General features: G+C 33.8%; 5 protein-coding genes across 6 annotated transcripts; 4 read left to right on the top strand and 1 right to left on the bottom strand.

Moving 5' to 3' along the window:
• Nucleotides 1–3: 3 nt before the first annotated feature.
• On the bottom strand, nucleotides 4–2,502 carry LOC108215237 (uncharacterized vacuolar membrane protein YML018C-like). 2 transcript variants are annotated; one of them, XM_017387645.2, is made up of 3 exons: nucleotides 1,823–2,502; nucleotides 1,237–1,660; nucleotides 4–493 (listed from the first exon to the last, which is right to left on the bottom strand). In XM_017387645.2, the coding sequence occupies exons 1-3, from the start codon at nucleotides 2,279–2,281 to the stop codon at nucleotides 255–257; spliced, it is 1,122 nt and encodes a 373-aa protein (XP_017243134.1). In that variant the 5' UTR covers nucleotides 2,282–2,502; the 3' UTR covers nucleotides 4–254. The 2 variants fall into 2 exon arrangements, with proteins under 2 accessions (XP_017243134.1, XP_017243133.1); XM_017387644.2 differs by having other exon boundaries at nucleotides 7–493; nucleotides 1,745–2,501.
• A 1,422-nt stretch (nucleotides 2,503–3,924) lies between these two features.
• LOC108212976 (putative F-box protein At4g09190) lies at nucleotides 3,925–5,289 on the top strand. Its single transcript, XM_017384690.2, has one exon. It carries the CDS (start codon nucleotides 4,109–4,111, stop codon nucleotides 5,189–5,191), a length of 1,083 nt encoding a protein of 360 aa, XP_017240179.2. The 5' UTR covers nucleotides 3,925–4,108; the 3' UTR covers nucleotides 5,192–5,289.
• A 3,250-nt stretch (nucleotides 5,290–8,539) lies between these two features.
• LOC108212975 (F-box protein At3g17710-like) lies at nucleotides 8,540–9,631 on the top strand. The gene is made up of 2 exons (XM_017384689.2): nucleotides 8,540–9,197; nucleotides 9,309–9,631. Exons 1-2 carry the CDS (start codon nucleotides 8,540–8,542, stop codon nucleotides 9,629–9,631), a joined length of 981 nt encoding a protein of 326 aa, XP_017240178.2.
• A 1,960-nt stretch (nucleotides 9,632–11,591) lies between these two features.
• Nucleotides 11,592–13,636, top strand: LOC108213679 (F-box/kelch-repeat protein At2g43270-like). Its single transcript, XM_064090275.1, has 2 exons — nucleotides 11,592–12,692; nucleotides 12,751–13,636. Exons 1-2 carry the CDS (start codon nucleotides 11,660–11,662, stop codon nucleotides 12,777–12,779), a joined length of 1,062 nt encoding a protein of 353 aa, XP_063946345.1. The 5' UTR covers nucleotides 11,592–11,659; the 3' UTR covers nucleotides 12,780–13,636.
• A 251-nt stretch (nucleotides 13,637–13,887) lies between these two features.
• On the top strand, nucleotides 13,888–14,505 carry LOC108212974 (uncharacterized). Its single transcript, XM_017384688.2, has one exon. The coding sequence runs from the start codon at nucleotides 13,888–13,890 to the stop codon at nucleotides 14,503–14,505; it is 618 nt and encodes a 205-aa protein (XP_017240177.2).
• Nucleotides 14,506–14,789: the final 284 nt, after the last annotated feature.

The following is a 14,789-nucleotide window of genomic DNA, read 5'->3' as shown; positions in this document are numbered from 1 at the left end:
GCTCAAACCAGATATTCGAGTTGAACTCAGAAAAATAGTTACAATGATCAACATTTATTGTGCAGTAATTTGTGATCTATGGATTAAGAAATATACATTGAGGAAGTGTTAAATCAAAGTACATTTGCAGAATATTGATAGAAAGATAAAACAGAACAGGCAAAAATTCCTGCAATCATACAAATTTAACCGAATTAGAGTAGTCTTGTAGATTTTCTTCAAGGAGATATTGATTAGTAGACCAGCAATTTGCATTATTCAAGTGATACTAGGGATCTTGAGAATGTGCCTGATGGGATGTTAATGCCCACAAAACCGACCAAGACAGCAGCAGCCCCCACATAATCCATAGTATGCGGTGCATTTCCTGTCACTGAATCCACAAGAGCAGCTAAAGGGACTTGAATTGTGAGTCCTGCTGTTGCTACTGTTGTCGTCGTGAGAAGAACAGCCTTGGCCCACAGGTAATCGCTTAAAACATTGTCTATCAAACCTAATGAAATGAAATGACTTTACTTCACAAATCAAATAATTTATATAAAACAATACAAACAGAACACAAACAGAAGAAGTATGAACTTCATGTGCATGTCAATCGTTGCATCTTATCCTGTAATTAAGTTGGAGCAAGTAGTTGTTGAAGGAGTAACAATGACAGGAAGATTTGGATTATAGAGTTTTCTATTTTAAATATTTATGGGGTGGAAACATGTTATTGCCATTTCCAGTATTTCATCTGTTTCTACCAAACAATAGATAAATATCAGGTATACAGCTTAGACTTTAACGAGTTTTGCCTACCATCTAGAAGGTCGACGTTTGGGTGGATTAGAAAAGGCCTTCTGCTAAAATTATCCTCTCATTTTTCCAGGAAAACCAAGACAACCATTTTGACATTAGTTTTGGTTCCGTAAGATGTCCATAACATAATTTGACCTTCATGATGAAAAGTAAAAAGGTTCCAGACGTAGAAAATTCCACATGATGAAAGAGTCTACATTTTATAAGGAATAAGAAAGAGGTAGATGAAAATTGAAAGAGTTGATCAAAAAGCAATGTGATAAGTCTGTTCGCACAATCTTATATGTGAAAATTGGCTCACTTTTACCACACAACATACCTCAATTGAATATAACATCTACAACCACGATTTTCAATATAAAGATTATCATTTGACCAGGACTAAAATGTGTAGGAATTTCAAATATAAATGACAAGGCTACTAGGGAAACATACCTTTTCCGACAATCAGGCCAAACTGCTTCCAAGTGAGCATACTAAAAGGCTCCAACTTGGTGAAATTGAGTGCCAGTGCAACAGGCAGAAAAATCAGAAGGTTGAACAGCCCAAGAAATCCAAGGACTTGTGCCATACTAACATGCCCGTGATTTCCAACGTCATCATCAGGTATATGTTTACGAATAAGTGTAATATACACAGAATATAATGCAGCAGATATAAGAGCAAGGATATCCCCAAGAAGAGGTTTTGAGGCAACATTTCTCAATCCTGATTCTGAGTCCCCCAAACTAACAATAATTGTTCCTCCCATGCAAAGAAGGACGCTAATCAGCTTTACCAAAGTGAATGTCTCACCCAAAAAAGCTAGAGAGACAAGGAACGTGAAAAGACTTGAAGCACTGCTTAGGATGGTGTTGGACTGTAGACAAGGATTAAATTGTTAACATCCCTGAAGAGATTAAGCAAAAAGTATATTAGAACAATACAATTTTAAATTACTTACCGTGACTGTAGTATATTTTAGGGAAAAATTGAATGTAAGTTGTGCGAGAAACCAAAATGGGCATATTAACAAGCTTACTTTTGCCACCCTAATCCGAGTCCACCGTCCTCTCTCGTCCAGACCATCATCAACATTTTCATATGTACCAGTTTGATCCGATTCTAATGTCCCAACCACAATACCATCGCAATTAAGAGGTTCTGATTTCTCTTCAACCTCACCTTGATTCAAACTCTCAACTTGATAATTACTATCACTTCCGCTAAGAAGAATAGCCTCTTCTGACCCATTTCGCTTGAGCAAACTACCATCTTTTCTGCAGAAAACTAAGCTACTATACATATCTTTCAAACACCGTCCAATTTCCACTAAGGGTAAATAAACCACAAACAATGAATTACATGTATAGGTAATAAGAAATGGCGAAACCCCAGAATCAACAACTGATTGAACTACAAAACTAGAAGCAATCCAAATAATTGCAACCAACACTATGTAACTCAAACCTAAACCCCATCTCCAAACTTCACTTCTCATCTCTATTAATATCCAGAGGGCTACTAATTAATTAAAGGAATCTCAAGATACCCAAATAGGTCAAGTTCAACTCCTCCCTTCCCTCCTTCAAACTTCACTTCTCATCTCTTTTAAGAATTCCAGAAGGGCAAGTAGGTCTCTCTCTTTCTCTCCATTTCTCTCTCACCCCCCCCTCTCTCTCTCTCTCTCTCTCTCTCTCTCTCTCTCCCTCTCCCTCTCCCTCTCCCTCCCTCCCCCTCCCTCTCCCTCTCCCTCTCCCTCTCTCTCTCTCTCTCTCTCCCTCTCCCTCCCTCCCTCTCCCTCCTCTCTCCCTCTCCCTCCCTCTCTCTCTATTACCAACAAATTCCACAGGCTAAACGAATTTAGAGTTCAGACCCTACCTGACTTGCAACAAGCAAAGGACTTGCTTAAAATTCTTAAATTTCAAAACTTTGAGCTAATAAGAACAACCCATCAAGCACAAATTACCAGATTAACAAATATGAACTATCTATACTTCAGCATTTCACGAGAAAATAAATATCTGAAGCAATGGGTAAATAAAAAGAATAAGTTAACTCATTTAGGAGGCAAGTAAGTTCCATGAAAATATGGAATCTCAATATTGTTAAACTGTTAATCATACTTTGGGTTTCAAGAGATTATGGTCCAGCCCATTTGACCCCAATTTCATTGCAATTGAAACACTGTTTGTGGGCCATGTCCAACTTGTTCAGCGGCCCAAACCGACTCATGTACTTATTTACCAAAACTAAAATTTATTTTAATTTATACTTTTTTTTTGAAATTAGATTAATGTATACATAATAAACTAGATTGGGATCATGGGATGTGTAAATAATAGTTTCAGAAAATATTAATTATTATAAAATTAATTTTTAGTACTGCAGAATATTAAAACTCTTAAATCTTATTATTTGATGAAAGGTCAAAATTTAATAATAAAAATTATTTATATGTAATGTTTTAATATAAAATATAGAATTTAATGTTTACAAATAAAACAGTTTCACAAATAAAATATAATTCTTATAATAAATTTCATATATTTTTTCTACTTAAAAGTGAAATATTATTAATATTATTAGTCGGTCAAGTTTTATCAGCCGGTCGGTAAACGTGTTCGAATCAATTTTCTTATTACCCAATTAAGTGAAAATATTTAAAAAAATTTAATACAATAGATTTGTATTTTAATTGAATTTAAAATATAAACGATAAAATTAAAGGTGCTATAAATGGCGTGACAGCTAGTATTCTTGGGGTCGTTTCATTCGGGTTTTTCTGGTATGCCATATCTGGTTGTAAAATTTCTTTCATCAAACTCATTTCTTGAACCACAAGGTATGAGATTTCATACCTAAGGAAGAGATAGGTATGAAATATGGGTTCCATGAATCAATTTTTTTCTTTTTGTTTTTAATACTATTTATATCATTTCATGTAGATTATTAATATAAAATAAAATTAATGACTCAAAATATATATAAATATTAATTTAATGATATTTTAAATTAATTACAATTAATAACTCGTAAACATTATATACAATCATTGCACGACTCAATCAAACATCTAATACCTCAAACTCATACTATTTTAACCCGACTCCTTAATTATTCCAACCTGATACCCTTCTCCAACCAAACACCTAAAGGACACGAAGGAGTTATAAGTTCCTCATTGACAAGGATATCTAACTGATCACCGTTGTTAATAAAAATTCAAAGTTAAAATCTACGTATAGTATACGTGAATCCTTTTCGTTATATCACTACTTTATCCTTGTTTGCTTATATTAGGGTTTATAAAGTCTACGGTTCTTCCATGGCATCAAGTTGTAGTTATCACTTCCCTCAAGACCTTATCTTCGAAATACTTTCATATTTACCCGTGAAATCACTGCTCCGGTTCCGTTCAGTTTGCAAGTCATGGCTATCCATAATATCGGACCAACAATTCATCAATGCTCACCTCACCAATTCTCAGAAAAAACCAGCCCCCTTAATCCTTGATAAATATTTTCACCGTGTCTATCAGCTTGATACTCTCGAAGAATCTGTCAGGCTCAAACTTCCAAGCAAGGGTAGGTTTGATTGCATATCTTCTTGTAGTGGTCTTGTTTGTCTTGCGGACAGTGATTTTCATAATAATGTTATGTACTTATGGAATCCGGCGACCAAGCAGTTGAAAAAACTTTTAACTGTCCGGAGAAGACGAGAAGATCAGGAAGTACTCCTAAGTGACTTCGTGTTTGGTTATGATTCTACTTGTAATGACTACAAGCTTCTTAGGCTTACAAGAGTGTCATATACAAATTCTTTTGATGAGCTAATATTAGCAGAATTGTATTCTTCGAAAACTGAAAATTTTAAGGAGATCAATGTTCCTGAAAACCTAAAGAATATAGCGTTTGGCACAAATGAAAAATGTGTTCTTGATCTCAAAACCGGGGTATTATATTTTGAAGGTTTTGATGAATTAATATCATTTGATATGGATAAAGAGGTGTTTGGAGTATATCCCTTTCCCTTTCCCGACCACGTGCAGCATTCAAAATCAAATGTTTTGGATTTTGAAGGTTCTGCTGCAATGGTCTTTGAGGCCGTCGATGGATCAGTTCTGAGTCTATGGACGTTGGATAATGTCTGTGACGACAAAGTGGCTTGGACTAAGAAGTTCAATTTTGAGGCTGATGTGAAGATAGATTGGGTATGTCTGTATTGGGGTGCTGGGCAATTTGTAGCAAAAAATGATGAGGGACTCATCTTTTTTTATGACTATAAAAAGAAAGATGTCAAGAAGCTTCTTTTACCCCCTGGAGATTTCGAAGACTTCAGTTCAGTTGTCAAGTACACGGAGAGCCTTGTTTCACCTGAAGGATTTCAAGGATTTGAGCTTCTAAATTAAATTGGAAAGCAATAGTGGTCTAATTTCTGGTATTACCATGGATTTTTTTCGCTCTTTTTCTATCATTTGCTTGCCTGAGAGCCTTGTGTTCAATTAATCACAGTGCGAGAAGCAACTAATTAGCTATTTTTGCTTTTGAATGAAGTTTTTCATGGATATGGTTGCAGAGGTATTACTTGCGATTTCAGTACATGAATAATTGTTCTTTTTTAAATTCTGAGTTGTAGCTTACAGATCGACTATCATTTTGTATAAAATCACATACAATCTATTAAAATCTATGAACTAAAAACAATCCATTAGAATCTCATCGAATACACCCCCGTTAGATAGCTACCATCGGTCAAATTATCTTTGTTTTAAGTTCTGTCCTTGAATAAGTGATCCTCTGTTACAAACAGAAAAGTATATGGGGATTGATATAGATTAATTATAATCTTCGTTTTTAATAACAGACTATTAGTAGACTAGTTAATTAGGAGTCTGGGGGAGAAAGTGAGGCCGAAAATAAAACTGTCATTGGTCCAGAAAAATGGTGTAAGCGGCAAATGTTAAAACAAGGTGGTTAGGGGTGGTAGTAGTCTCCAGTAAGCAAAGCAAGAAGAACAGAATTGAAACGCTTATGGCGACTTGAGCGAGCTTTGTATATATAGTGTATTGGTTAAAAGGCGATCTGTTCATATGAGTTGGAACGCGTAATACTAATACTCTCTTAGAGTGGTGGAATCAGTGAGATTGTAATTCTATAACATAATCATAGTCCAAATAATTCTATAACTTAATGCATTATAGTTCCTAAGTTCAAGCACTTGGTACTGTAAGAGACCAAACAACCAAAATCTAGGACACCAAGGCCAAGGGTTCCTAAGTTCTCTTGATTGCCACCGATGTAGTCGAGCTTTATGAATACACTGCTGGTTTAATACTGTGTTACTCGTACTCTTCGTATAACCTTCGAGTACTCGTGTCGAAGACTCTATATTTGGACATAGACACATGGACTTGGACACTTGTTTCGTCAAAAATATGTATACTTTTCAATTTGTTGCCAAGTCTGGAATACGTATTCATGTCGGAAATTTGTAGTCGAATTTGAGGTTTCATTATTATTATTACTAGCTTATAGCCCGTGCAAGGCACGGAATCTTTTTAAATATATTTTAAATAGTGTGAAAAAATTTAATTTATAAATAATAAATTAAAATTTTCAATAAAATAAAATTCGAAATTGTGACTTGTTTGTAAGTTATAACTGTTGCAAATACACGATAACAACTATTAATGGTTTCAAATAAACTATTATAATGAAGCCATTCCTATTCTCGTATGTATCATGTCAAGGTATTAAATTCTTTCTATCAAATTTTAATATATTTTGAGTAGAATATGTTACGCCAACTCCTATTAGATTATATTTATAAATGTATTTTATATTAGAATTATTATAATGTGATTTAAATATTTTTCAAAAAATTTATATGGTTCTAGATTAAAATTGATAAAAATAATTTGATTTGAATTAAGAAAAGGAACCATAAACATGCAATAAGAAGGTAAAAACTATTTTGGATTAAGAAAAAGTTTTTGTATTCGTTACTCACATAAATCCGGCTTATTAATTTTAAAATATATTATAAAAGAATTATGACGGTGCGATTTATATGATTCTACAAATAAAACTGGTAGTAAATATTTATTTTGGATTAAAACAATCATAAACACGTGAGAAACATAATTTGTTTTGGATTCAGAAAAGGAATTATAAACCTGCAATTAGATATCAGTTGCCTTATAGAACAGAAGTTAATTTTGTTCCAATTTAACGGTGCTTATTTGTTCAATATACGATCTAACGGATGATAAGCTTTTGGACCATAGGACCATGCGACCAAATTATCTCCCTTACGCTTATTATATATAAGTATATAATAGCCTATAACCCGTGCGAAGCACGGGCGGCCATATAATTTTAATTTAATTATATGAAGAAGAAGAAGAAGTAGAGGAGTAATTGGAATTGTATAATTTACAGAGAAAGTAAGCAAGCAGGGCAACGGAAAAAGCAGCTCGCAAATTATCTCCCTTACGCTTATTATATATAAGTATATAATAACCTATAACCCGTGCGAAGCACGGGCGGCCATATAATTTTAGTTTAATTATATGAAGAAGAAGAAGAAGCAGAGGAGTAATTGGAATTGTATAATTTACAGAGAAAGTAAGCAAGCAGGGCAACGGAAAAAGCAGCTCGCACGGTGCTGTATACCGGGTTGTTATGTGTAGCAGTTGGTTTTGTACAAACCAAACTCTGTTGATTGTTAGGAGTAGACTTCTAATAGAGGACGATAATAAAATATTAGTATAGTCGATAAAAAAAACGATCAAACCAAAAAATAGGAACAAAAAGTAGGACTACAAATTATACTTATCTTGGCTTATTATAGTATAGTATAGATTAATGTGACATGAGAGCGCTGATCGAAGCTATTGCTTGGTCGTCTGAAGAGTAATAGAAAGAGGAATGCAAGGCTTTATTGGAGGATTTGGAAGGGAGAGAAGTATCAGCTAAATTTGTTAACGGTCTACGAATAACATAGCTCACAAGGTATAATAGATCAGTGTTTAGATATAAAAGAAAAACTCATCACTTATGCACATTAGATAAGATTTCAAAATTCATAAAATATTAATAAAGATATGTGTAATTCTTTTTTCTTTTTTCTTTGACAATGGTTATAATCTTAGACAGTGCTTAACTGATTATTATTTATGTTTAGCAAGATTTCAAAACTAAAAAAATGTTAAGGAAATGGGGGACTCATGGGATCTAATCACTGGTTTTAGCTTTTTAGGATATTATTTTAATTCTCAAGTTTTGGTAAAATTCTAATTTTACTTAAAAATTATTATTTATATAATAATTATAATAAATTTTAATTCATATCTAAATAAGTAATGCTTACAATTTATAACTGAACAAAATATAATTTTTAGGAATAATCCAATTCATAAATGTGTAATAGAAAAATTAATATATCATATTATATATATGGTTAGACTTTACTTTGTGAAATATATAATTATATTTAATTTTTTCGAGATAAAGTAAAATATTTGTGATCTTAAAGTATTATAATCTCCCTGATCACAAAATATATATATTGATACGGATAACTGAATCTCTTTAATTATGCTTAACTGATTATCTTACTGGACAAAATTTAAAAATATTGATCAATTGTGCTCAAGTGATTACTCTATCATATTCGGAAAGATTTCAAAATAAAGATAGGGTTTATAAAGTCCATCGGTTCTTTCAATTTTCAGTTTCAAGATTTGGCTTGATCAATGGCATTAAGAAGTAGTTATCACTTCCCTCAAGAACTTATCTTTGAAATACTTTCATATTTACCTGTGAAATCACTGCTCCGGTTCTGTTCAGTTTGCAAGTCATGGCTATCCATAATATCGGACCAACAATTTATCGATACTCACCTCACCAATTCTCAGAAAAAACCAGCCACCCTAGTCCTTGATAATGATTTTGACAATGTCTATGTCGATACTCGTGAAGAATCTGTCAGGCTCCATGTTCCACCACAACGCAATGGTAGGGCTCGTTGGATGTGTTCTTGTAATGGTATTGTTTGTCTTACGGAACAGTATGGTAATGTTATGTACTTATGGAATCCGTGGACCAATCATCAGTTGAGTAAACTTTGCTCCCCGAAAGGACGAGGAGATTGGGATGAAAGTGCTTTCATGTTTGTTTATGATTCTACTTGTAATGACTACAAGCTTCTTAGGCTTACATTTTGTGTGTTACATACATATTATTATCCTCCTGATAGGGATTACATTGCTAATGGCCTAGTAGCAGATTTGTATTCTTCGAAAAATGGAAATTTTAAGGAGATCAATGTTCCTGACAACGTAAAGAATATAGAGGTTCGCACAAATTCAAAATGTTTTCATGATCTCAAAACCGGGGTATTATATTTTGAAGGTATGGATGAATAAATATCATTTGATTTGGAGAAAGAGGTGTTTGGAGTATATCCCTATCCCTTTCCCGACCACGTGCAGCATTCAAAATCAAATGTTTTGGATTTTGAAGGTTCTGCTGCAATGGTCTTTGAGGCCGTCGATGGATCAGTTCTGAGTCTATGGACGTTGGATGATGTTTGTGACGACAAAGTGGCTTGGACTAAGAAGTTCAATATTGAGGCTGATGTGAAGATAAATTGTGTATTTCTTCATTTGGGTGTTGGGCAATTTGTAGCAAAAAATGATGATGGACACATCTTTTATGACTATAAAAAGAAAGATGTCAAGAAGCTTCTTTCACCCGCTCCTGTTGGACAGTTCAATTCAGTTGTCAAGTACACCGAGAGCCTTGTTTCACTCGAAGTATTTCAAGGATTTGAGCTTCTAACATAAATTGGTAAGCAATAGTGGTCTGATTTCTGGTATTGCTAATGGCTTTTTTGCGCTTTTTCCTTTATAGGATTTGTCCTTTGCTTGCCTGAGAGCATTGTGTTCAATTAATCACAGGACGAGAAGTAAAACTAATTAGCTCTGTTTTTATTTGAATGAAGTTTTCATGGATATGGTTGCAGAGGTATTACTTGCGATTCCCCTTCCCAGAACTCTATGTATCAGAAAGAGTTCTGCTAACGAGCAGATACTGATTCTTCTGATCTATAACTATTTTCACCTCTTCTGGTTTGAAAAACCTCTTCTGACCTTTCTTATCGGTTATAAACGATGGGCGTTTGAAAAACCTCTTCTGACCTTTCTTATCAATTATAAACGATGGAATCGCCCATTACGATACATAAAAATAATAGATTTGAAAGGACTACAAGAAAAGAAATGTCACAATTTTTTTTTTATACATGCCGAAGTGATGGAAAAGAAAGAATCTCTTTTACATATCTCCACACTAGAAAAACTCTCTTCAGCTGAACTATACAATCATTGGGTTTATACTAACCAACACAAAAATAACAACTTAAACAACGAGTTTTTAAATAGAATTGAGGTTCTAGATACCAGATTTTTTTCTCTAGATATACTCGAAAAAAGTACTAAATTGTGTAATGATAAGACTAGAAAATATTACTTGCCTAAAATGTATGATCCCATTTTGAATGGAATACATCGGGGAACAATCCAAAAAAAAATTTCACCTTCAACCATAAATAAAATTTCTTTTAACTCAATAAATTTTCTTTAAACCGTTCATAAATTTTTTATTATCAGATTCTTCTTTTAATTCGCAATCCGCCCCTAAAAAATGGTTGTTAAACAATGGTTCTAAAAACTAAAAAACGATTATAAATTATTTTCAAATTTAAATATTATATATATTAAAAATTTTAAAGTTTATAGAATAAACTCTAAAAATTCGTATTTATATCGTGATATAAAGAATCTCAAGTCGTAATTAATTACAAAATTTACTTCTATTTGAAATTTAGAAACGTGCTTTTATTTTAATTTTTAGAAAACCTATTTTTATTTTATTATAAATATAAAGAAGTAAGTTATATTTTATTTGTAAAACCTACACAAATAAAAAACATCGATATACAAATTTTATTTTATATTTAAATATTATACATAAATATCTTTTACTATTATTATGTATCAAATACTAATATGAAATTCGCAAGGTGGAAAGGATATATCACTTGAATATACTCCCATGGTCTCTTTTATATGTTCATTTTTATCGGGGCGTAATGGATTATTTTTAGTTTATAAATTTTAATAGATTGTATGTGATTTTGATTTTGTGTAGATTCTTGATAAAATGTTGTAGAGTTGATAAGATTTAAGCACAATGCTTCAAAATTTCATGAATTTTGGTGAGATTTCAAAAAACTTAAAAAACATTGAGGACATTATTTTATGAAATCCAAAAAAATCCATCAGCATTTGAATAATATTTGATCAAAAAAAAAAGCATTTGAATAATATCAGATTTTAATAGATTTTAAACAATCCCAATTGAATTCGATTGGAATATTTAAAGTATGATTTAAAATCCTAACTGAATACCACCATATTTTGTAATATAATTTAAAATCCTAATTGAATACGTAAGATTTTAATGGATTTTAAACAATCTCAATCTAATACCTTCGGATTTCATAAATGGAAAAAAAATGCTTTAAAATCTCAATACAATACAACCCCGTTAGTTTTTAAGGAGTTTGATCAATTTTTAATTATCAATTTATTATTTTTAAAATCTAAAATTGTATATTTAAGTGGACAAGATATACTTTATAGTGATATAATTTTTTAAAATTTTTTTCAGTTATATAATAAATGTAAATTTCAGTATATTCAATTTGACCGATCAAAATTATAATAGACGAATATCTTGTTCGCCAATATTAGGGTTTTATAAAGTGTATTGGTTCTTCCAGCTTCAGTTCCAAAGATTTGGCCTGATCAATGGCATCAGGTTGTAGTTATCACTTCCCACAAGACCTTATCTTCGAAATACTTTCATATTTACCCGTGAAATCACTGCTCCGGTTCCGTTCAGTTTGCAAGTCATGGCTATCCATAATATCGGACCAACAATTTATCGATACTCACCTCACCAATTCTCAGAAAAAACCAGCCACCCTTGTCCTTCTTGACAGAAAATTTTATCATCTCTATCTCGATACTCTCGAAGAATCTGTCAGGCTCCATGTTACACTTTGGGTTAGGTGGATATGTTCTTGTAATGGTCTTGTTTGTCTTGTTGAACAATGTGCTAATGTTGTGTACTTATGGAATCCTTTGAGCAGGCAGTTGAAAAAACTTTGTGTGTTTCCGGAAGGACGAGGGGAAGCAATTGATTTCGTATTTGTTTATGATTCTACTTGTGATGACTACAAGCTTCTTAGGTTTTCAGTTGAGTTTAGGTTAACATTTGGAGCTGATTATTGTGATGACCTAATAGCAGATATGTATTCTTTGAAAACTGGTAATTTCAAAGAGCTCAAAGTTCCTGCAGACCTGGGGAATATAGAGCTTTACACAAATTCAAAGTGTGTTCATGATCTCAAAACCGGGGTATTATATTTTGAATGTGCTTATGAATTACTATCATTTGATTTGGATAAAGAGGTGTTTAGAGCATATCACTATCCCTTACCGGAGGACGTGCAGTATCCAATATCAGATGTTTTGGATTTTGAAGGTTCTGCTGCAGTGATCTTTAAGGCCGTCGATGGATCAGGTCTTAGTCTATGGACGTTGGATAATGTTTGTGATGACAAAGTGGCTTGGACTAAGAAGTTCAATTTTGAGGGTGATGTGAAGATAGATTGGGTATATATTTATCTGGGTGCTGGGCAATTTGTAGCAAAAGCTGATGATGGACACATCTTTTATGACTACAAAAAGAAAGATGTCAAGAAGCTTCTTTCACCCGCTCCTGTTGGATGGTTCAGTTCACTTGTCAAGTACACCGAGAGCCTTGTTTCACCCGAAGGTTTTCAAGAATTTGAGCTTCTAAAATAAGTACACCGAGAGCCTTGTTTCACCCGAAGGTTTTCAAGAATTTGAGCTTCTAAAATAAATTGGTATGCAATAGCTGTCTAATTTCTGGTATTACTGTGGCTGTCGCGTATTTATGTTTAGTATATGTCATTTGCTCTCCTGAGAGCCTTGTTTTCAATTAAATGAAGTACGAGAAGCAACTAATTAGCTATTTTTGCTTTTGAATGAAGTTTTTCATGGATATGGTTGCGGAGGTATTACTTGTGAATTGTGATTTCAGTACATGAATAATTGTTCTTTTTTAAATTCTGAGTTCTAGCTTACAGATTGACTATCATTTTCTATAAATTTAGATAGCTACTATCCGTCTAATTATCTTTGTTTTAAGTTCCGTCCTTGAATAAGTCATGAATTAGTTATGTCCTCTGTTACAAACAGAAAAGTTTATGGGGATTGATATAGATTATAATCTTTAATTTTAATAACAGACTCTTAGTAGAGTAGTTAATTAGGAGTTCGGGGGATAAAGTGAGCCCAAAAATAAAAAATGGTGTAAGCGGCAAATGTGAAAACAAGGTGGTTAGGGGTGGTAGTAGACTCCAGTAAGCAGAGCAAGACAGGGCAGTATCCAGACGCTTATGGTGACTTAAGCGAGCTTCGTATAGTATATTGGTTAAAGGCGAAGTTCAAGCACTTAGTACTGCAAGACACCACAAAAATCAAAATCTAGGACACTAAGGCCAAGGATGCCATTTATGTTGAAGAGAAGTGAAACAGTCAGTGCAGAGTTCTCTTGATTGCTACCTATTGAGGAAGCTGATGCATTAAGACAACCAGGGATCATAGTTTATATGTGGCGTAGTCGAGCTTTATGAATACACTGCAGGTTTAGTATTGTAGGCAACTCATCCGCAATCAGGAACCGGCTTAAGGAAATTTGTGTGCTCTTTTTTTTTTTTTTTTGACTAATATGGCTTATAGCCTCAACAAATGAGTACCTGTTCTAAGAAATTCTCGAGTTGAGCTAGGATCGAACCCAGGATCTGGGATGACAGAGGATAAACTCTTAATCACTTAGACCTGAAAGAAGATTTTCATCTATACTGTAATATGTTAGGACTCAGGACTGCGTATTAACCATGAAGTAATTATGAAATTAACCTAAAGATCAGTGCTTAGAAGTGGCAATGCTGTGCTGGAGCTTATGGCACCGTCGAAACAAATGGGTTTGGAATCATGCGAATGGTTCTATTTTTGGGGTGTGGAACACAGCCAAGGGCTTAATTCGAGAATGGACAGAGGTGCAGGCGAGAGAAGGGAGTATGTCAGTTACAGGAGTGAATGGGGACAGGGTGTGGTCGAAGCCGTCAATGGGATGGTTTAAAGTAAATGTTGACGCAGCAGTGTTCATGCTTGGTGGAATTGGAGTCGCAGCAGTAGTCAGAGATGATCAAGGGGGCTTTGTTGCAGCTCATGTTCTGAAACTTCCAGGTAAATGGAATCCGCGGGAAGCTGAGGCCTTGGCCCTTAAAGAAGCTTTGGCCTGGGTTATAAAGAAAGGCTACCAGAAGTGTGAGTTTGAAACTGATTGCTACGCATTAGCTGCTACTTGCAATGGCAGCCCGGGGAATTCTTTGTTTGACACAATTGTCACTGATTGTATTGGTTTAAGTAAGCACATAAATCAAGTGCTATTTCGTTTTGCTTTTCGTTCTGCGAATAATGTAGCCCACGTCCTAGCACAGGCTGCTTATTCTATGACAGACGTAGGCAGACGTAGGAGAGTGGGTTGTCACTCCTCCTAATCTCATTGTTCACTCGTTGGAGCTAGATTCTATTATCTAATGCAAGTTCGATTTTATTCAAAAAAAAAAAAAAAAGTCCATTCCTGATTCCCATTTCCGAACTTGTATGTTTCAGAAAGAGTTCTGCTAATGAGCAGATATTGATTCTTCTGATCTATAACTATCTCCAACAAGCTTACTTGACTAGTTTTCCCATCTGATTACTCAAGAAATTTTGTTTAAACCGCTCATAAGATTTTTGTTATCGGACTTTTCATGTAATCTGGGACGGAGGGAGTATAACA

Source organism: Daucus carota, chromosome 3 (genome assembly GCF_001625215.2).
Source record: "Daucus carota subsp. sativus chromosome 3, DH1 v3.0, whole genome shotgun sequence".
Lineage (NCBI taxonomy): Eukaryota > Viridiplantae > Streptophyta > Magnoliopsida > Apiales > Apiaceae > Daucus > Daucus carota.
Note: the sequence above shows the minus strand (reverse complement) of the source record. Positions and strands in the feature narration are given on the sequence as shown.